The following is a 24237-nucleotide window of genomic DNA, read 5'->3' on the forward strand; positions in this document are numbered from 1 at the left end:
GTTATTGAATAAAAAAAGCTCAAACAAAAATTCATATGAAACTTCTTGAGACTAAAAGCAACTGTAAATTTAGATTCCATTCTAGCCCAGTACGACGTTATTCTAAAAACCCGAGGGATTTTAGAATGGAGCGACGAAGACATTGAAGATATTCCAAGGTTATCGGATAAAACCGAAGAATAGAATAGAATCCTGAAGACGCATACCAAAGTACCGACTAGCTGAACGACTCAGCAAGAACCGATCGATGGCTAGATAAAATTGCTTTTCCCCAATGACTGAACTTCATTTCAAAATCCACTTGCACTTTTTTGCGATTGAACTGACATACGTACAGTATACTTAAATTCATAAGTACATACTAAAAAAAAATTAATTCAGTCAAGAGAAATATCATAAATTCAAAAAAAAATTTTTTTGCTTAAAAATTAAAAAGAAAATTTTTTTTTAATTAAAAAATTAAAGAAAAAATCTTAAACCAAAAAAATTAATTTAGCATCAAATTGTTGAACTAAAAAATTTTTCTTGCTTGAAGTAAATTATATTTGATTGAAGAATTTGATTCTGTTTGTTTCAAAACATTAAATTGTGTCGGCAGTGTAAATAATGTTGACTCACATCCAAATAATAAGCCTAATCCTAAAAAAACAACTAATGAACTACAAATACAGAACAGTATATAATAGTATCGTACCTTGTGCAGAAATAGAGGCTCGCTGCTGAGCAGCGGCGATTGCCATGGCGTTGAGGCCTCCGCTTCCGGGTGTCGCGTACACATCGTAAGCCGACGCTCTACGTGGCAACTGGACCGGAAGACCCAGCCCGGGTTCATTATGGCCCGTTTGACCACCCCCGCCGCCTCCTCCCCCACCTCCTCCTCCTCCTCCTCCTCCTCCAGCGCTGCCCAGGGTTCCGCCTGATTTAATTTCATCGTCGTACGAGTGCTGTCTTGTTACCCGGGATTTTCGTCTAACTGTACCGCCACTTCTGCGGACCGCGCGTCTTCGTCTTTCATCTTCATCCTCCCCAATGTCTCCCTCTTGCTCTGCCAAATTTAATTTTAGGTAGGTTAATTCATGACCAAATTAATAAAATCGAAAATAATAATAATAATAATTTAGACTCGAAATTTCATCATCATCATTATCACCATCATCATCATCATCATTATTATTATTATTGTTATTATTATTATTACTAGCAATTTTGTAGTCACTAAGTGACTGCCGTAACTTGTAAACTATAAATGAATAAAATTTTGCTTTATTAAATAATGACTTTTGTTAAATTACTGTACTTTCTTAAATATTGACATTTTTAAAGATATAAGCTCATTCCGATGTTACACTTATCAAGAGCTTTCATTTGAGTACCCACATGCATTTTAATATATTTTTCATATACACATATATATAATATATATAAATATATGAAAAATTGATGTGGGTACTCAAATGAAAGGTCTCGATGAATGTAATGTCGGGGTGAGCTTATATCTTTAAAAATATCATTAGTTGACAAGATATAATGTCCTTTCTTAATTATTGACATTTTTTAAGGTATAAACTCATTTCGATGTTACACTCATCAAGAGCTTTCATTTAAGTCTTTAAGGCTTTTAAGGCTTTTATTTATATATTTATATATTTGACATATATGGTATTTGTGATATATATATATATATATATATATATATATATATATATATATATATATATATATATATATATATATATATAATATATAAAATATATGAAAAATTGATGTGGGTACTCAAATGAAAGGTCTCGATGAGCGTAACATCGGGATGATCTTATATTTTTAAAAATGTCAATAGTTCACAAGATACAAGGTCATTTCTTAATTATGTATCTAGAAATAGAGAATTTTCGAATGCAGCCTAAATATTTATCATAATAAATTGACTATCAGTAAGAATGATATAAAACCTTGAAAAGGCACAAATTTAAATCAAAACTTTTGCAATGACTAAATTTCAATAAAAAAACCGATTTTATCCCATGACTATCTTGGAGACAAAATTTTTCTTATTCTTCTAATAATATATATTATTATTATTATTATTATTATTATTAAAATTTCTTTCCATATAAAAGAAATGTAAAATTTTTCAGATGAAAATAAAATAAAATTACCAATAGAAGGAGTTTTAGCAGTTCTCGATGGACTAGTAGGTCGCCCACGATCATTGGAATGCCTTTCAGGTGACCCACTGCGGGATTTACTTCTCCACTCGAGCTCACGCTCCCATCTGAGCTCCTCGCGGCGTTCTCCTGCAACCTTTCGAAACTACAAAATTACGGGGTGATTAGGGTACAAGCAAGGACACACCACGACAGTTAGGGATTATACAGTAGGCAGAGGCACATTTCTGCACAAGACTTTCTATTATGCATTATCAGTATGTTTGCTGTTGTATTGCCTGGGAAATGTTTGTTGTTATAACTACAGTTTTCAGTTGCTAGCATACGTCACTGTATGCTATATATGATATGCCCTCAATATGTTGGATGGCATATCCATTATATATGTGTGAGGGTGTGGGTGTATGCTCAGCAGTAACAGTTCAGCCAGTCAAGTTTAATTGTAGACATGTAGACATCTAGACATCCAGATATATTACGGAGAGCTTGTTAACTTATACGGGATGAGTTGAAGCCATCAAGCCGTGCATCATTGCATCTCAAATGCAATTCATGTAAATATGTGCTTTTAATTTATTTTCATTTATTAAGTTTACTTTAAGGATCATTTATTCTAGTTTAGATAACTTAGATTTACTAAACGGAGAAAATTTAGCTGCAAAATTAATTATTTTATAAATAATTCTATTGAACCCAATAAATAGAGAAATTAAAGTATCGGTAATTAATTTTTATAATTTCAGTTGCCTTACTATTGAATTAATAATAAATTTTTGGAGTTACTTTTTAGTTTTAATAATTATACGGAGAATATTTTGTCGTAAAGATTGATTTTTATTGTAGTAATTTTTTAAATTAATTTTATAAGTACTATTTGGATTATTAAATAAATAGAGAAAGTATTCTGATGATAAAATTAAAAATTTTTTATATTAAGTTGATAATTTTTGGTTTTATAAATTATTGTCAATATCAATATTATAAACTTTATCATTAAATATTGGGACAATTAACCAAAAAGCATTATTGCAATTCAAAATTGACATTGTAAATTATATTATCAACTTTGTAACCCCCAAAAACATTGGATTAATAATACGTATAATTGAGACGGTAATAGTTACTATCAGAAAGTATAAAAATCACCACCCAAGCATCCTCACTAACCATTACATATTTCAAATACTTATTAATCATTTTTACACCTAAACTCTTTTAAATCTTATAAATAACTTTACCTTTAAATATAAAATAATATTTTGGTAAAAATCCATTATTTATGTTTGAATAAGTTTAATAAAATATAATAGTTGTTTATAACTAACAATTATTTATTGAGACAGTGGATTGTAAAATAAAAAATATTTCGAGTGTTTCAGAAGATGTAATTATTAAGAGTTTAAAACTTTTAAAAGAAGACATATTTTATAATTAAATGAATAAGGGTAGATTGGTAGTATTAATTTTTATCCAATAATTAACCCGCTGTTGTAATTGTTTATTTATTTAGTTTATTAAGTGTGATGTTATAATCTAGCGTCTCAACAAACTCTGTAGTATATAATTAAATAATCAGTATTTAATAGATGTTAAATAATTACAAGTGTGTATATTTATTTTTTGAATATTATTTTTTAGTTGGAGAGTTTTTAGAATCTTAAATAGTTGGGGGTAGCATTCTGGATAGTATCCTTTGCCATTTTTTATAGTAACCATTACCATAAAAATGATAAATATTACCATTATTTATTTTCAAATATTCTCTTAAATAATTCCTAACTAAAATTATAAAACTAATTTATTTCTTGACAAATTTTAGATTATCTAAAGTTAGAATTTAGTTTTGCAGTTATAATTAAATTCCCTCCGAGTAGTTAATATTTAATAACCGATAGTGCAAATGAAAGAAAATAAATGAGAAGATATTTTGCTAATAGACGAGTAAAATTATTTCTGAAATTCCTCACAATTACGTCAGATATTGTGAGAATATTTATGAAAATAATTGTCGTGTTTTTGACGAGAAACAGACGACAATAGCAGAGAAGTGAGTTTGAGAAATAATATAATTTTTAAATTAGTGATCCGAATGCTAAACTAGCGCATAATTAGCGCGGGGATGGACGAGGGATGTTAATGAGAAGAGTTGAGAGTAGAGAATGGAACGATTGAGTAGCAAGGGGTGAAAAATAGACGAGTGAGTGCTAGAGAGCGGCGGAGAAACAGTTGGAAATGACATTTCCATGATGATGACGCAATCAACAGCAGCCGCGTGCAATTCAATTTAAAGTAGGATTTCGCAGTGTGTGCTTAGTACTGTAAATTTCTTGGAATTGTGCAGACTATCGTGTTCCAGACCGAGTACCGATTCCCAAGCTGGGTTTTCGTGTCAGTGTACACCAATATTGGACAGCTGCGCTTACTCTGCGGACAATCGAGAACATCACCAGCTCACACAGTCGACATAACAGTTAGTTACCGCTCTTGTTATTTTATTTTTCCAATGTATATAGAAAATATATAAATATAAAGAGAGAAAAATAAGAGCTTTAATATTTTTAGAGATAGATTCGATAAGATTATTGTTATTTTTATTACCGGTGATCTTTAAGTCAAGATCATCCAATCGATTTTTATTATAGATTTAATTATTTTAATTTAAATTAATTGCTGAAGTTAAATGTTTTTATTGCTAAAGGAAATTACTTGACATTTTTATTGAAAGTTTAAAAATTAATTGTATACTCATTAAATAAAATAAAAATAATAAAAAGCGACTTTGCTTATTCTCTTAAGTAGGTAATAATTATTGATATAAATTTAAAGATACATTACAAGAATGTTATCATAAAAATTCTATTAAATCTAAAATTAAATAATGAAATTTTTTAAATTAAATAAATAAATAATTACAAAATCTGTCTAATTTAATATCAATAAAAAAATTAATGTAACTAAATATTTATTAATAATTTTTTTATTACTAGTAAAAATTTTCACTAGACTATTTTAAAGCTTAAGAGGTTAATAAGTACTTTAATCCACTTATTTATATTGTCAGAAGTTGATTTTTGTTGAGTATTGAAGTAAAAATGTCGAAAATAATTTTCTTTATTATTTTAGTACTTTTGGTAGACAAAATTAATACTTGTGGGCCAAGATCTAAAAATGACGGTGAAGAAGTAAGGTAAAAGCCCCAATTATTGACGGGGGTCTAAATATTGACACCCTAAATTATTTTTAAATATATTAAATTATCTGTAATAAGAATAACGATTAAATAAATTTTTATTAAATTCTAATTAATTAAAAAATTGAAAAAAATCACTTTCAGTTCAAAGTATTAAATATTAATTATTGAAAAAAAATAAAGTTAGCACCAGTTCATCAAATCAGCTTACGAGCGTCTATTTTCTTAACAACTTTGGTTAGAAACGCATTTTTTTTAATTGCCGAGTTTAAATTAATTTTTTCATGTAATTATATGGTCTATTTTTTTTTTAATTAACAATATATGAAATATTTATAAAATTAAATAATCGAAATTAATTGTATGTTTTATAATATTTAAATAATGGGAGTCACTAACTAGTTCATAATTTTCATGGTGAATCCCATATTGACAGCCAGTCGACAGCGCTATGACGCCTTTTTTTTTAAGTATAAAATACGTTACGCGATTATATTCAAGGCTTTTAATTGTCAAATAACTCGGCGTGTTTTGGTGTTAAATAAGTTTTTGAATAAATTCTTATATTTTTGATAATAATTAATCATTCATGGAAATTATTATTAATTAACTTTAATAATATTTTATTTTTATTTTATTTTATTTTATTTCAATAAACAAACCCAACAGCCTAGGCCATTAACAGGGTTAATAATACAATTGTTAGTACATAAGAAAAATAAATTTTTGATGTATAACAAGATGACTTATAGCTAGCATAGTGATTTCATTCATTTTCACTCATAAAAATTGCTGAGTAATTATTGCTTATTACTTATTAATTATTACCTATTAAAACTTTGATTGATTACTTTATATTGATTACTTTATATCAAGTTTTGATAAATAAAAATATAACCAAATGATTCGACGCATGCGCAGTAAGGGCGTCAATAATTGGGGTTACGGTACGTCAATATTTAGATCAATCAGTTTTTTAACCCGTCAATAATTGGTGTATCCAGATTATCTATTTAAATATTTCAGCTTGCGAAGCGGATTCACTCGATACGGTTAAAAAATGCGATTATCATTTTTTCAAGCTATTAAAATGATATCTAATGAATTAAAAATGATTGTATAAATAAATTTTCTTATAAACGAGTATTTTATTTCATTTCATTTTATGAAGCCTTGTATTGATATTATTGTCGATTCTGCAAGATATGGGTTTCTTGTTCCAGACAAGGGTTTCTTGGCTCAATAATTTGTTAAAATAAACGATTTTATTTTTAGTTTTTAATTTGGCGAAATTATAAGTGAATTTAGAGCGAATTTTTAAGATATTGAAAGGAGAAACCAATTTTACTATAGTAAAATTCTATAGAAAGAAAAAAAAAGAAGATGTAAAAAGATGAAAGTTGAGAGACTGAAAAGCGCAAATAGATTAATATATATATATATATATATATATTAATCTATTTGCGCTTTTCAGTATATATATATATATATATATATATATATATATATATATATATATATATATATATATATATATATATATATATATATATATATATATATATATATATATTGAAATGATAGTTTATTAATTCTTTTTAATTAATTAATTTTTCTTTAATAGTTAAGTATAATTTATATAAAAAAGAAAGTAACTTCAATTTAACAGAATAGATTGTCGTAAGTAATTATTTCGATTTTTTTTTTTACGAGCGAAATTAAAAATTAAAACGCTATATAGCCAATTAAATAATTAAAAATACGTATACTATTATTAGTTTTTGGATAAGACTTTTATAACTAACCGAAAATATTTTTATACTTGGTAAAAAACCCACAATGTCCCAATCACAATTTCTCAATCGTTCATTAATCACGTTGCTATAAATATTTTTAATTAACTTTGATTATTTTCTGGCCGGCAAAATTTTGTGAAATAAAAATCAGAAACTGAAAAATTTAGACTGATTCAAAAATCACTTTTTTATAGTTTAAAATTTTTTAACAAAGAACTGAAATGTCAAAAAAAATTTTTTTATTGTGCATAATCGGATTATTGATTACTGCCATTGAATCATGTGGAACAAATTGTAAATTTCGAAATGATGTAAGTATTATTTTGTTTAGCAAATTTAATAATAAAATAAGTATTATTTTGTATTTTATACTTTAAAAATTGAAGATATTCAAAAATTATTTGGAAATAATTAATGAATAAAATAAATTCAAAAAAACTGTTTCAGTCCGTTGGTGATGTTCAGTGCCACAATTATTGGAGGCCATATTTGGGACCGTAAACACCAAATTTAACCAGCTCGATAAAAATATTAATCTATTAAATTAAGATTAATAAAATTATTTAAAAGCAATTTTTTCTTTTTATTTCATTTATAGAATCTTTTAAAATATTTAAGTACACTGAAAACAAAATTAACTTGAATCAAAAGAAAAATTCTTGAACTAAAAAAATAATTTTGAAGAATTTTATTGTTTTGTATCAAGATGAAAAAATTTTTGAATTAAGTAAAATTTATTTAAACCAATAAAAATTTCTTAGTTTAAGAATTTCCCTACTCAAATCAAAATAAAATTCTTCAAAATTATTTATTCGATTCAAGTAAATTTTTTTTTTTTAATCTTTTTAAAGTCTTTTCAAATCCTAAAAAATTACCAGAATCTGAATTTTACTATTCATTTTTTTTTGTATAGCAAATTTAGAAGAAAAAAATTCTACCAGATCGAAAAAAATGAAAATGAGGTACAGGGGTGTTGGAAGAATTCTCAAGCTGGAAGTTTAATAAAATTAATTTAACAGGCAACACTGAAAGCTTAGACCGGTTTGTCACACAGAAAAGCTCGGTTGATAACTCTCGTCTTACAAACTAAACAACTAAACACGGTTTCTTCTCTGGAGTGGGTCTAAAGGCTGAAGCAGAGAAATCAGGAGTCGGGAAGAGAAAGCTGACAATTTATCCGAGTAAACATTAGTTGTACTCTGAGAAATTAACAACAATTAATTAAATGCTTTCATTAATTGAAAGTTGTTTATAAAAGAGATTCGAGATTTGTGCTGAGGCTTTTTGACAATAATAAATGCGACTGGATACAAACATCTCTCGGATTATTAAAATTCTAGGTCGGCTATGTGATGCGTTGAATATATATCTATGATAAGAGCTTCGAGATGAAAGACAGACAGACGTATAATGTATATTAAAGCGGTTTTACCTTTTCGAGCTCTTTGAGGCTCGCGGGGGACACATCTGAGTGTCTTCTCAGCTCCGGGCTCCGCGGTGGCGCCAAACCACTGCCAAGAGTTGCCGCTGGACCGCCGCTTTGACAACTTAGCCTTGCATCGCTGTGTCGTCTTTGTAATGCTTCGAGTACTGGCACTTCTAGTAATGAGTCTGTTGATTCTTGGGTTACAATTGGTTGTCCACGTGACGCTATTTTACGCCGACAAATGCTACACCGCCACGTTGACTGAAAAGGATTTTGGGGTTTATTAATTAGTACTTCAATGGTCCAGTTGACTAACTGACTTAATTTGGTGGTAATTAGCAACACTATGTTACTAATCAAAATTGTAAATTAATAATAGAATTTTAGCTTGATAATCTTTTAATATTTTCCGGTTAATTCAACATTGAGATATATCTATCGATCATTGTGGATTTTATCGTATTTCTTATTCATGTTCTTTGATTATTTCAAGATACACATATCTTATCTGCATCTTTCTTCACTTTTTGCGTAAAAAGTGCTTCGACAGAGCGATTTACTCCACCTAGGTACTAAATCTTTACAGTTACAGTTTTTTGGAAAAGAATGTTTTTAAAAAGATAAACTTTTGGGGAAATTATGATTGTTTTTGCTACAAAAATTGTTATGTAAGTACTGGAAAAATTGCACAGTTTATTTCAAGTCAAAAGTAAATTTTTTTTTGATAAAACTTCTAGTTAAATTCACTTATTTTATTTTATTTTCAAGCTGAGGATTTCTAAGAATTTTTAATAAATTATTATTATTATTATTTTAAATAAATAAGAATTTTAAATGAATTATTTGAGATAAAAAGTTTAAGCTAAATAAATTTAACTTAAAATATTCAAAGCTATAAGTTTGAATTTGATAAACTTTAAGAAAAAACTTAAGGGTAGAAAGATAAAACAAAATTTACTACCCATAACCTTCAGATTCTTCAAAAGTTACCTAGTAGATTATTTATCGACTAAAGTCTAGTTCAAAGTTTACATTATACCTCAATCGAAAGCTATCGAGTTCCTTTAAGTTTAATTTAAGTCCCTTGAACTATATTCAATATTACATTATTATTATATTCCTAACGAAGTACTAACAAAATTTAACATAGTTCAAAAAATTACTAACCAAAAATTTTTCTGCTGTCTTTGAAATCTACACTAATTTTTTTACAATTAATCGCCTTACAATAAATCATTAAAAATTGTCATTTTTTTCAAATTTTTCGATTTTAATCCTATCATATCAATTCAAAATTTAAATAAAACATGTTTTTTAATTAAAAGTCGAGCTCTTTAATGTATTTAACTGTAATTAAAAAAAAAACGCTAATTAAATGCTTTATATTCAACAAATTCATTATAATTTAGTTATTACACGGAAAAAAGAAAATTGTAAAATTCATTCGGATTCCGGTTAATTTTTATAGTTTCAAACAGTACAGCGGAAATCGGAGTGGCACAAATGTAAATATTACAAAACTTAATGTAGAAAGTGTAAAAGTCACAATTTATTATTTAATATCGAAAATATGATTAGTAGCTGTCACTATAGTAAATAACGACTCTCTCATCTTAAAAAATTACAGTTTCAAACAGTGAAAATTGCCGTTTCAATATATATACTATGAAGAGAAGGGGAAGGTCCACACTCGGAGAATTTAACATTTGAAACAGTAAAAATTCTACTTTTAAAATATATATTTTACCAGTCCAAGCGAATCAATAATTATAATTTGATTTTTAGCGTTACCTTTAAAATTTACCATTTTACTTTGTAAATATTGACGTTGCTTGTATAGAAATTTAGTAACTGTAGTTTATATTTTTTACATATCATCCGATCATTTTTTAGGTACGAAATGATAAATATTAAAGTCAAAATTCTTAATTTTACTTTAACATTTTCGACTGACATAGCGAATATTACTGTTTGAAATAGTATTTTCTCCCATGTAAATAATAAATTGTAGCATTTAAATAATAAATATTATAAAGTGATTGTTAAAATCACGATTTTACTGTTTGAAACAGTAATTTTTTCCAGTTGATCATTATTTATTATAAATCGACTATTATTTATTACAGTTTAGTTTTTTCCGTGTGTGAAATTTAACTAAAGAAATTTACTTTGTAATAAACATAAGCCCGGAACAAAATTTTTATTTATTTTTTCTAAAAAATAAATTTTCTAATAAATAAATTTCCAATTATTTTATTATTTGTAAAAAGATAAATTTTCTATAAAATAAAAATTGAAGCTATTAAAAGCATATGAAATTTTTGAAAAGTCTAAATTAAGGTTAATTTTTTCAATTTTATTAAATTTGACAAAAAAAATATTTGTTTAATCATGTAAATACGCTCGAAAAAAATTTTCTCTATTTTTTTAATCATACAGGTAATAATTAATAATAATAATAGTTCAATTTAAAAAACAGTTTTCAAGTTTTATAAAAAGAAAATCTCATGATAATAATTAATGTGTACAGAAAAAATAAGATTAGTTTTTTAATAAACTATTAATCCACATAAAAAATGGTAATCTCAATCTCAAAGAAAAAAAAAACTAAAAACTAAACTCACATTTAATAATTACTACTATCTTGCATTTACTTCCTCATTCGCGGTAATTCCGATTTTCTCTTCCTCCAATTTTACTCCCAAGAGAGATGTTAATAGATAATTTCCTCCGGTAAAAATAAAAAGAAAGAAAAAGCTGTGTAAACAAATTCTTATGACCCAGATCCTAGATTATTTTTAACGTCCTTTTACTTTTACTTTAGAATTTAGAATATTATAAACTTTTTTTTCCGGGTTAATAAATGAATAATTAACATCTAAATACATATTCATTAATATTTATTGCATACTTTGTTTCTAAGGAATCAACTCACCGGTGAGCTTTAAAATTACCATATTTAAACTAAAATACGTCACTTATAATTTTTATTGAATTTTTTAGCGACGGTTAATTATTTATTGACATTTATTTATGAAGTAGAAATAATAATTAAAAAGTTAAATGAAAAAGTAAATATACTTACTGGATCATCTAAGTCTTTTGTTTCTGAATAAGAGGCGCAATCATCGCAAACCTTGAGGTGACATTCATAACAGGTACGTGAGAAATCATCGGGTTTGAAGGCCTTGAGGCAAACTCTGCAAGAGTTTCCCGTTCTGCTTGCTGGTCGTCCTGGTTCTGATTTTCTATTTAAATAAATTTTTTAAAAATTATTTAATTAAGTAATCAATCGAAAATCAAATAAATATATCAGATAAAATTATTTTATTTTTTTCAAATCAATATTCTGTCTAAAGGATCAAAAATATGAAAAAATTGATTAAGATGATTTTTCTAAAAAATTTAACTTGCTAAAAAAAATCTCTAATCATTTTTTCGTATTTGTAATATTTCAGCTATGATAATATTAATAACTAGCAACCTTGCAGTCACTACAGTGACTGCTGTAACTTGTGAAATGTAGATAAATAAAATTTTGCTTAATTAAATAATGACTTTTGTTAAATTGCACTGTACTTTCTTAATTATTGACGTTTTTAAAGATATAAGCTCATCCTGATATTACGCTCATCAAGAGCTCTCATTTGAGTACCCACATGCATTTTTCATATATTTTATATATTTCATATATATCATATTTATAAAATATATGAAAAGTGCAGGTGGGTACTCAAATGAAAGGTCTCGATGAGTGTAACATCAAAATGGACTTATATTTACGGAAATGTTAAGAATTCAGGAATGACTGTAGCATTTTGTTAATTAATTATGTTTTTAACGATATAAGCTCATCCCGATGTTATATTCATCAAGAGCTTTCGTTTGAGTACCTACATGCATTTTGATATATTTTTCATATATACATATATATAATTTATATAAATATATGAAAAATTGATGTAGGTACTCAAATGAAAGGTCTTGATGAGTATAACATCAGGATGAGCTTATATCTTTAAAAATGACAATAATTGACGAGATACGAGGTCATTTCTTAATTATTGATATTTTTAAAGATGTAAGCTCATCCTGATGTTACACTCATTAAGAGCTTCCATTTGAGTACCCACATGCATTTTTTATATATTTTTCATATATACATATGTATAATTTATATAAATATATGAAAAATTGATGTGGGTACTCAAATGAAAGGTCTTGATGAGTGTAATGTCAGGGTGAGCTTATATCTTTAAAAATGTCAATAGTTGACAAAATACGAGATCATTGCTCAATTATTGATATTTTTAAAGATGTAAGCTCATCCTGATGTTACACACATCAAGAGCTTTCATTTGAGTACCCACATGCATTTTGATATATTTTTTATATATACATATATATAATATATATAGATATATAAAATAATTATGTGGGTACTCAAATGAAAGGTCTCGATGAGTGTAACATCGAAATGAGCTTATATCTTTAAAAATATCATTCGTTGACAAGATACAATGTCATTTCATAATTATTGACATTTTCTAAGATATAAACTCATTTCGATGTTACGCTCATCAAGAGCTTTCATTTGAGTACTCACATGCATTTTTTACATATTTTTCATATATACATATGTATAATTTATATAAATATATGAAAAATTGATGTGGGTACTCAAATGAAAGGTCTTGATGAGTGTAATGTCAGGGTGAGCTTATATCTTTAAAAATGTCAATAGTTGACAAAATACGAGATCATTGCTCAATTATTGATATTTTTAAAGATGTAAGCTCATCCTGATGTTACACACATCAAGAGCTTTCATTTGAGTACCCACATGCATTTTGATATATTTTTTATATATACATATATATAATATATATAGATATATAAAAAAATTATGTGGGTACTCAAATGAAAGGTCTCGATGAGTGTAACATCGAAATGAGCTTATATCTTTAAAAATATCATTCGTTGACAAGATACAATGTCATTTCATAATTATTGACATTTTCTAAGATATAAACTCATTTCGATGTTACGCTCATCAAGAGCTTTCATTTGAGTACTCACATGCATTTTTTACATATTTTTCATATATACATGTATATATAATGTATATAAATCTATGAAAAATTGATGTGGATACTCAAATGAAAAGTCTCGATGAGTATAACATCGGGATGAGCTTGTATCTTTAAAAATGTCAATAGTTCACAAGATACAAGGTCATTTCTTAATTACGTATCTAGAGATAGAGCATTTTCGAATGCAGCCTAAATACTTATCATTTATCATCATAAATTGACTATTGGTGGAAATGATATAAACCCTTGAAAAGGCACAACTCCAGGTCAAGACTTTTCTAATGATACCAAATTTAACCATAAAAACCTATTTTATCATATAAATACACTAGTCACAAAATTTTTTTTATTCTTTTAATAATATAGATAATTAATTGAATAGAAATTTTATTTTTATTATTATTAATATTTACGATCAATATTACTAACTATAAGCTAAAAACTTTAAAATGCAACAAATGACAAACTGGATGTTAGAAATAAAAGTCTGTTTTTCATATATGGAATATTTCTCCGCGCAAATAGACATTGGACGTTATAAAAATCGGGTCAAAGCGTCAGATGTGTGAGATTTCTCATCCCGGCAAACAATGAATCCAGCAAAAAAAGGAAGGGATTCGATCAAATATAAATATACACGTCCCATATATGTACATACGGTGGAAAAAAGATTTTATAAATAAATAAAAATAAATATAAATGAAAAAAATCAACTGGAAGCATTTCCGGTTCACGAGTATTACGAACACTAGGAGATAACAAAGTCTCGTTAAATAAAATGCCTGATCAAAATGATCCAATGACAAGGTTTTATTTTACGTTTTACCCCTCTTATTTTTTTTTTTTTAATTTTATTTTATTGCCTTGTTATTTTGCTTTTTTTTTAATGACTACCCCTTTAATAAAAATTTAATGAATAATTAAATTTCAATTTATGAATTTTTATATTGTAGATTTATTTGTGTAATAGTCAGTTAAAGTACTCACGGTTTTATTGGCTCGATAATTGGTGCTCCTTCTTTTGGTACTAGATCTTCTACGGGTGTAATTTTAGCCGGCGTACCTTTTGCCACTGAAAAAAGTAAATAGAAACATTTGGGTTGTTTAGTCGGCTAATATTTGAGTTTGGGCGGTTAATAATAAATGTCAAAAGTTAATTAAGAGTAAAGTGGAAATATATTTTGTAGACAAACTGGGATATATAAATATAAAAGGTCAACAAAGATTAAAGAAAATATTTTTTAATTTTGAAATTGTATTTAATTATTTTTCATGGGAAAAAAATCATAAAAATTATTTCAGAAAAAAAATACGAGTAAAAATCAATAACAATCAGCAACTTTGCAGTCACTATGTGACTGCTGTGACTTGTGCACTATAAATAAATAAAATTTTGCTTTATTAAATAATGAACTTTGTTAAATTGCACTGTACTTTCTTAAATATTGACATTTTTAAGGGGATAAGTTCATCCAAATGTTACACTCATCAAGAGCTTTCATTTGAGTACCCATATGCAATTTCGATATATTTTTCATATATACACATATATATAGTATATATAAATATATAAAATATATGAAAAATTGACGTGGGTACTCAAATGAAAGGTCTCGATGAGTGTAATGTCAGGGTGAGCTTATATCTTTAAAAATGTCTATAGATGACAAGGTACAATGTCATTTCTTAATTATTGAAATTTTTTAAGATATAAACTCATTTCGATTTTATATTCATCGAGACCTTTCATTTAAGTACCCACATGGTATATTTTATATATTTTACATATATGGTATTTGTAAAATATATATATACATAAATATATGAAAAGTTGATATGGGTACTTAAATGAAAGGTCTCGATGAGTGTAACATTGGGACGAGCTTATATCTTTAAAAATCTCTGTAATTGACAAGAAACAATCTCATTTCTTAATTATTGACATTTTTTAAGTTATAAACTCATTTCGATGTTAAACTCATCAAGAGCTTTCATTTGAGTACCCACATGCTTTTTTGATATATTTTTTATATATAAATATATATAATATATAAAATATATGAAAAATTGATGTAGGTACTTAAATGAAAGGTCTTGATGAGCGTAACATCGGGATGAGCTTATATCTTCAAAAATGTCAATAGTTCGCCAAATACAATGTCATTTCTTAATTATTGACATTTTTTAAGATATTAACTCATTTCGATTTTATACTCATCGAGACCTTTCATTTGAGTACCGATATGGTATTTTTTACATATTTTACATATATGGTATTTGTGAAATATACATACAATATATAAAATATATGATAAATTGATGTGGGTACTCAAATGAAAGGTCTTGACGAATGTAACATCGGCATGAGCTTATATCTTTGAAAATGTCTATAGTTTACAAGATACAAGGTCATTTTTTAATTATGTATTTAGAAATCAAGCATATTCGAATGTAGTCTAAATACTTATTATCATAAATTAAAAATAATATCACCGATTTAAGCTCTAAATTTTTAAAATAGTTGAAAATAAATCAGCTGTTGTAGGTTAAATAAAATCAGTAATTAAAATAAGTTTAGTTATTTTTATAGAAACTATTATTTAGTTATTTGAACAAAAAAAAAAAAAAAAAAAAAAAAAACCAAGACACGTACTAATCTAAGATCGCAAAAACAACTGAGCGAGAATTTATCGTTTTCTCTATCTCGTTTCGTGACTTAAAGAATCCAACAAGCGAAACAAAAAGTTAAATAAAATAAAACATATATTTTTATAGACCGAGGAATTGCGAACACTTTAATCGTGAAAACAAGAAACAAAAAATCCAATAACGTTTTTTTCGAACAGACCAATAAAAGTTTTAATTAAAAATTTATTTCTCCCGCCAGTGTAAGTATATATACATACACTAAGATTTGTAGATTTATTATTATATATATATTTTGGAATTATTACGAGGGCTTGTCAAGTGATCTGGAAAATTGCCGTAATTTATATTACCATCGACGTCGACGTTTTTTATCCCTTTATTTTCTCAACTTTTGTAAAGTGGAACAAAAAGCTGCAGTCGTAGTGTAGTAGATACTTTAAGCGACGGAAAATAAGGGTGAAAAGATGAAGATGAGTAGGCTAACATTGCAATTTTTCGAAAAAAAAAAAAAGAAACTTTAATTCTATACTTGGAATTAATTTAGTGGCTGTTTTGTCAATTTTTTTGCGGGAATTTTTTATTAAAAATAAAACACTTGACTCATTAATTTTTTTTTATCTTAATTTTATTTTTAGGAATAAATTTTAATGCTATGATGTTTTAAAAAGGCAACACTTTTCATAAGCAACCCTAAAAAGCATATAATATACATTAAATTAAATCTATTCAAATGTTCATTCTACCTCTCCCTTTAAATACACACCTTGAACGCGTGGGGAAGATTTATACAATGAGTAAACCACGCTGAAATAATGAATACTAGTCACGCATTGTGACATACATTTGCAAGCATCATATGTACCAAACCGTTTATTACACCGCCTCTACTCATCTCCGCTCTTGCATTTGCATACAAAGCAAATATTCAACTTGAATTAAGGGGAAAGCGTCGCTCAAAGTTATCGAGTTAAATTTTTATAAGTTTATTTTTTTAAAAAATTTCTCGAATTTTTTTTCAAAGAAAGTTTTATTTTTTAAATTTGAAATTTTCTTTTGTTAAAAAATAATTTTTGGTTATTAATTAGGTGAATTTTTTTATTTTTAAATCAGAAATTTTTACAATAATTAAAAATTAACTTTTGAACTGAAAAAATTGTTGTTTTTATTTAAAACGATAAAATTCTTCTCAATGATTTTTTACCTTAAGAATTTATTATTTAAAATAAAAAAAAAAAAAACAAAAATAGAAACCAAAAAAAATTTTTTTTTATTTATTTATAATTTATTTGAATAATTTAATTTTCTTAAATCAAACAAAAAAATGTCAAAGTAAGAAAATTTAATTTAAAATAATTTCAATAATTAAAAAAAATTTTTTTTTGAATCGAATTAATTTTTTTGTCAATTAAATTTTATTATATTTATAAAAAAAAATAAAATAAAATAATAGCTGGAAAACTTGAAATTTTAATTTAAAAAATCCGAAAAACCATGGCGTTAATTATAATTACAAGGTTTTTATTTAGTTTGTTAATTAGGCCTATTAAAATTTATTTGATTTTTAATAATTTTAAATAGTTTTTAGTTAAAATGACGAATCTTGTTTTTTAGATAAAGAATCATAAGCTCAAGAATAAAAATAAAAAAAAAGTAAATCAAGTATTTTTTATTATTGTTATTGCTGCTATTTTTTATCTTGTAGATAAAAATTACGAAATAAAAACTTTAGGTAAATTTTTGACTACGACAATTTATTTTTGAACAAAAAGAAGTAAAAATTGCATTATTGATTATTACCTTGCACAATCATCAAGAAAGAATAGAAAAACAATTCTTTTAAAATGTTATAACAAAGTAAAAAATAAAATTTTGCGAAATAAGATATCAACTTCTTTACTTTTGTGTCAATTGTCGAGATTAACTCTACAATATATTTTTTTTTTATTAATAGATGACCTTTGAAACTAAAAAACATATAAAAAATTATTTTTTAAAATACTAGTATGCGATTTGAAAAAAAAATCAGTATCACATTATTGTGCAGTGAGAATTTGCTTCATGTTCTTAAAATAAAGATATATAATTTTAATAGTTTTGTTTTTTTGGTAATTCATCGAAACCACTCTTGCAGTTTCTATCACATGGTTCTTTTCGACCAATCGAATTCCTAACCCCCCTATCGCGCCTAGCGAACTTTCGTGTATAAACGCCGGATTTTAAAGCCATAGTACAGTTTTAAAGATTATACTTCTTAGCGATAATCATAAAAAATGAAGAATTTCATAATTATCTGCTGCGTCTTGGCTGCCGTTTTCGGTCAAATAAGATCCGTGCCAATAGAAAATCATTTATGCTCCAGCATTCAATTGGAAAATGTGGTTGTAAATGTCACTGCGGTAAGCCTATCATTTTTTCGCACGCCTCATAACGCGAAGCTTTATCCTGTTCGAAAATAATTTTACTGATTCTTGAATCAAGTGAAATTTCCTTAAATCAAGAAAAATTGATTAGTTTAATAATTTTTCTACTTAAATCAAGAAGATGAAGTTCTTCACAATTATTTACTTGATTCAAGTAAATTTTTTTTCTGTGCAGTAATACGTCTTAAAATTCAAAATTTACGTTGCAGTTTTTATAAATAAATTTTGTTTTTTTTTTTTTTTAGAAATGGCTGGATTTCATATCTCGCAAAAACTGTTGAACTTTGCTTAAAGTACAGATACAAACTAGATGAAGCAATTCAAAAATACAATCTTGTTTCCATACCATTGGTCACAGTTAATCACTATAATTGCGACGAATATAAAGTTTAAATTGAATCATTCAAATTTTAATGTTACATGAAAAAAAAAAAATATTTAACACGACAACGATTTTAATAAAATTATTTCAAACTATACTTCAAATCATACCGAAAAACTGAAAGGACAAGTTATTGGTTCTTTAATCGCAATACAATAAACTTTAATGTAATTTGTAGGAAAGAGTGACAAAACAATTATTTTAAATTCTTAAAATCAAAAAAATTTAATTTCAATGACGTTGTGTTATTTTTTTGTAATTGCACGCCTCATAAGCGAAGCGGATGAGGTTGTGCTCTACACTCGCCTTACAAAAATCAAGTGATTTCTTGAACTAAAATTGTCTCTATTTATCTTCTGTCGCACTTGTAGAACAATATTTACACATTAATGTCATGGAAAAACACTAATTTCAACACTTATGACATTTTTAAAAGACATTTTGCTTTTTAAATAAATAAAAAAAATTTTTTTTTTAATTATTCCGCGGACGTCCGTGTGTCAAATGTATGTATGAAAACTGGCATGGTCACAACAACTGCCGAAAAACTTAACTGATCAAGCTCATTTATTTTTTATACGCTTCAATATGATTAAAAACTAAGTAATTTCGAAGATCACGGTCTAATTCAATGTAGTTTATTTATAATTAGCAATAAACTAAAAATCCACTAATCGTTCGTATATCTATATCTATGTAAATAAGGTTCGTTTACAATACATGCGCAGTAACTTTTCTTTTCTGGGTGGACAATGGCGCGAAAAATTTAAAAATATTTTTTGTATTTTATTTTAATCAATTTTATTATGAAAAATGAGATTATGAGGCATGCACTTTTGGATTTTTCAAACTTTTTTTATTTCTAATTTTTTTGAATAATTTAATTTTCTTAAATCAAACAAAAAAATCTCAAAGTAAGAAAATTTAATTCAAAATAATTTTAACTATTTCAAAAAATTTTTTTTGAATCAAATCAATTTTTTTGTCTATTAAATTTCATTATAATTATTATTATTAACCCTTGTTGAAATTTTCCTTTCACCTGCTTTTAATCCTGACCCGATTTTCCCTACACAACATTTGACTCTTGTACTGCGGAAAATCCTTCCTGATCCTTTTGTCCACTCGAATAAATTCAACCCCCTGAATACACTTGTCAACACTTTGAATTGTTAATAAATTTAAATAATTACACTCATTAGTAATCTCGTTAATTTATAATATAATTATTGTACCGTAAAAAAATTAACTATTTATAAAAAAAATAAAAATAAAATAATAACTGAATTTTAATTTAAAAAATCCGAAAAACCGTGGCGTTTATTATAATTACAAAGTTTGTATTTAGTTTGTTAATTATTCGGATGTAAAAACTTTTAAATAATGATAGTATAATTAACAGTTGGCAAGTTTTTTGACGGTAATTATTTTAGCGATGAAACTGAAATCACGGTAGGGGTTTAAAAATAAATAACAATAAATAAAAAGAGCTGACGGTGACCGAGTGTTGAAACTCATGAATATTCATCGCGTCACGAAAAATGAGTCTGTGATAATGGGAGTAAGATAAACAGAAAAAGGGGCAAGTGTAATTAAATAAAGCATCCGGTCGGTGAATAAGTAATTTATGGATAATTAATGTTTAGAAAACGGATGATGAGCGACGAGTGGTTGCTATTAATTATTTAATTTTATTAATTATTGAAGCGCGGTTTTATGACAAAGGGTTTTCGGTAATAATTATTGTGTTTGACGTGACTATCTTGATGTACGTGTAACCGCACAGAAAAAAAGAAATATTTGATCGAAATAAGATTTATTTGAGCCAAATATATAAGATATATAAGATAGTTGGATATGGCCAAATAAATATTTATTTCTGGTAAATATATAATATATTTGAGCCATTTAGTTGCGTCAAATAAATAGTTCATTCATGGTAAAGATATGGTTTATTTGTGGTAAATAAATCATAGTTGACGCCAATAATGAACTTTTAAAATTTATTGTAACATTAAAGTTAGCTGTCACTTGACCAATTTTTAATTTTATTTAACAAATAAATTAATTCTAAAAAATTATTTTTTAAAAATTGCATTTTTAATTTTTTAAAATTTCTACATGTTAATTTTTTTCTCTTATTTTTTTGCCATAATTTATTTGTTAACAAAAGTTCTAAAAATGATTAAATATCTGCTAAATTATTTTTATCAATTTTCAGAAATTATAATGGCTTTAAAATGAAAAAAAAAAATTATTTTTTATTCTTTTAGTTGAATAATGAAATATTTAATTGTATTTAATAATGAAAGTGTTAATTGTAGGTTAAGGATAATTTAGATTTGTTTTCGTAAAATATAATATTTTAATGATAAAGGCCGAAGAATGTTTGAAAAATGTTAATAATTAAGGAATAACTATTGCATTTTGTTTACTAATGATGTTTTTAACGATATAAGCTCATTTCGATGTTATACTCATCAAGACCTTTCATTTGAGTACCCACATGCACTTTTCATATATTTTATATATTTCATAAATATCATATATATAAAATATATGATAAGTGCTTGTGGGTACTTAAATGAAAGGTCTCGGTGAGAATAACATCAAAATGGATTTATATTTACGAAAATATTAATAATTAAGGAATGACTATTGCATTTTGTTAACCTTTTAATGTTCGGCCTTGAATCCCCACTCTTAATTCGAGTCATATGTCTTTTTCTTTTTAAGTGAGAGAGCTATAGTCTTTTTCCTAGAGAGGGGGCCAGAAAAGTAGTAGAAAGGGACGCATGGATACACTACTTCAACTAAACCGTCTTTCACACAACCGCATAACGGACTATGATTGGCTCTCTCCCCTAACAGTTCACACTCAGATTCATTGCGCTTCCAGAACATTAAAGGGTTAAGTAATTAAGTCTATAACGATATAAGCTCATTCCGAAATTACACTCATCGAGACCTTTTGTTTGAGTACCCACATCAATTTTTCATATATTTTATATATATATATATATATATATATATATATATATATATATATATATATATATATATAAAATATATAAAAAAATTCATGTGGGTACTCAAATGGAAGGTCTTGAAGAGAATAACATTAAAATAGACTCATATTTACGAAAATGTTAATAATTAAGGAATGGTTATTGCATTTTGTTAACTACTGATGTTTTTAACGATATAAGCTCATCTCGATGTTACACTCATCTAGACCTTTCATTTGAGTACCCACGTGCACTTTTCATATATTTTATATATTCTATAAATATCATATATATGAAATATATAAAATATATGAAAAGTGCATGTGGGTACTCAAATGAAAGGTCCCGATGAGTACAATATTAAAATGGACTTATATTTACGAAAATGTTAATAATTAAGGAATGACTATTGAATTTTGTTAACTAATGATGTTTTTGGCGATATAAGCTCATCCCGGAGTTACACTCATCGAGACCTTTCATTTGAGTACCCACATGCACTTTTCATATATTTTATATATTCCATAAATATCATATATATGAAATATATAAAATATATGAAAAGTGCATGTGGGTACTCAAATGAAAGGTCTCGATGAGTACAATATTAAAATGGACTTATATTTAAGAAAATGTTAATAACTAAAGAATGACTCTTGCATTTTATTAACAGATGATGTTTTTAAGGATATAAGCTCGTCCTGAAGTTACACTCATCAAGACCTTTCATTTGAGTACCCACATGCACTTTTCATATATTTTATATATATGATATTTATGAATTATGAGTGTAACATCGGGATGAGCTTATATCATTAAAAACATCAAAATTTAAATAATTATTATATTTTTATCAAAGTTACAATATAATTGTTTTTTTAAGTAGTAGTATTGAGTACCTAAAAAGAAGTAAAAAGTAAAAAGTATCTTTTCTATTGCAGAGAAAAGATAGACTGTATCGTCAAATATAAAGGCAATTGATAAAAGACGACACTCGATTCGAAAATGAAACCTGTCTGGGTGGAAACTTGTAACCATAACTCTATCAACGTTCGACTTTTCCTATCCGTCTTGTTCGGTTTTTCCTTCACCCCGAATTGAACTGCTGGGATACATTTTAAAATGTAATTCTGTTGGATCGAATAGAATTACCGACAATGGAAATACTAAAGAATAGTAATGGATAGATAAATACAAAAAAAATATAACCTACAACAAAATAAAGACGAGAAGGTAGTAAAAAAGTCGTAAATGCTTCCAGACATTGTTAAAAAAAGTAATAAGCTAAGAGATGTCAATCTGTCCGGTCTGCCACTTTTTTTAATCCTTACAACCCATAAAAAATTTAATTTTCCGTTTAAGATGACCTAAGTAGGTATTAAGCGTTTACTGGCCGTAAAAGCTTAATCTTTTTTTTTCTTTTTTTGAATTATCGTAATTTATTATAACATAAATTACAAGAACGAATATTGACAGGTATTATAATTGTAACTATTACCTTGTACAATAACCCCGAATCGTCACACCTAGTGTACAAACGCAAACAGAACCGACAACCATCTAATCTAAATAATACATCGTCTGGATTATTAATCAGAGCGATCGATAACCCAAACTTTAATACTACAGTATCAAGAATTTTGTTATTCACAGGTATGAATATTTGAATTTTTTTTATTACACTAAAAAAAATATATATTTAATTGAAAACAAAATATGTTTGATCCAAAAAAAAAATTATTTCACTTACTTTAATTTAAGAATTTTTTTTTTGAGATTAAACCTAATTAAAATTTAAAAAAATTTATTTTTTTTAATTTTAATTTTGTAGTGTAGGTATATTTAAATATGTATACAGAAAATTGAATGTTAATTGGTCATTTTAAATAAAGAATAAATCAATAAATAAATAAATAATTGATCGAAGAATTCATAATTTGGACATATATTTTTAATTTTTGTTAATTAAATTAATTTTATACTAGCAACTTTGCAGTCACTATGCGACTGCCGTGTGACTTGTGAACTATAAATGAATAAAATTTTGCTTTATTAAATAATGACTTTTGTTACATTGCACTGTAATTATTTAACTATTGACGTTTTTA

The 24237-nt window shown here is 26.2% G+C and overlaps 1 protein-coding gene across 4 annotated transcripts in view; it reads right to left on the reverse strand.

Annotated features, from left to right (window-relative positions):
* The window catches only part of LOC123262690 (regulating synaptic membrane exocytosis protein 2), a 155961-nt gene that overhangs the window by 95287 nt on the left and 36437 nt on the right, over positions 1 to 24237 (reverse strand). For 3 of the 4 annotated variants that reach the window (XM_044725027.1, XM_044725029.1, XR_006509016.1), the window contains exons 4-8: positions 14658 to 14742; positions 11663 to 11825; positions 8584 to 8838; positions 2157 to 2310; positions 695 to 1045 (exon numbers count right to left, since the gene is read on the reverse strand). In XM_044725027.1, the coding sequence (XP_044580962.1) occupies positions 695 to 1045; positions 2157 to 2310; positions 8584 to 8838; positions 11663 to 11825; positions 14658 to 14742 (1008 nt within the window). The remainder of the gene's footprint in view (positions 1 to 694; positions 1046 to 2156; positions 2311 to 8583; positions 8839 to 11662; positions 11826 to 14657; positions 14743 to 24237) is intronic. The other variant, XM_044725028.1, reaches the window with a different exon arrangement.

Source organism: Cotesia glomerata, linkage group LG4, assembly GCF_020080835.1.
Source record: "Cotesia glomerata isolate CgM1 linkage group LG4, MPM_Cglom_v2.3, whole genome shotgun sequence".
Taxonomy (NCBI): Eukaryota; Metazoa; Arthropoda; class Insecta; order Hymenoptera; family Braconidae; genus Cotesia; species Cotesia glomerata.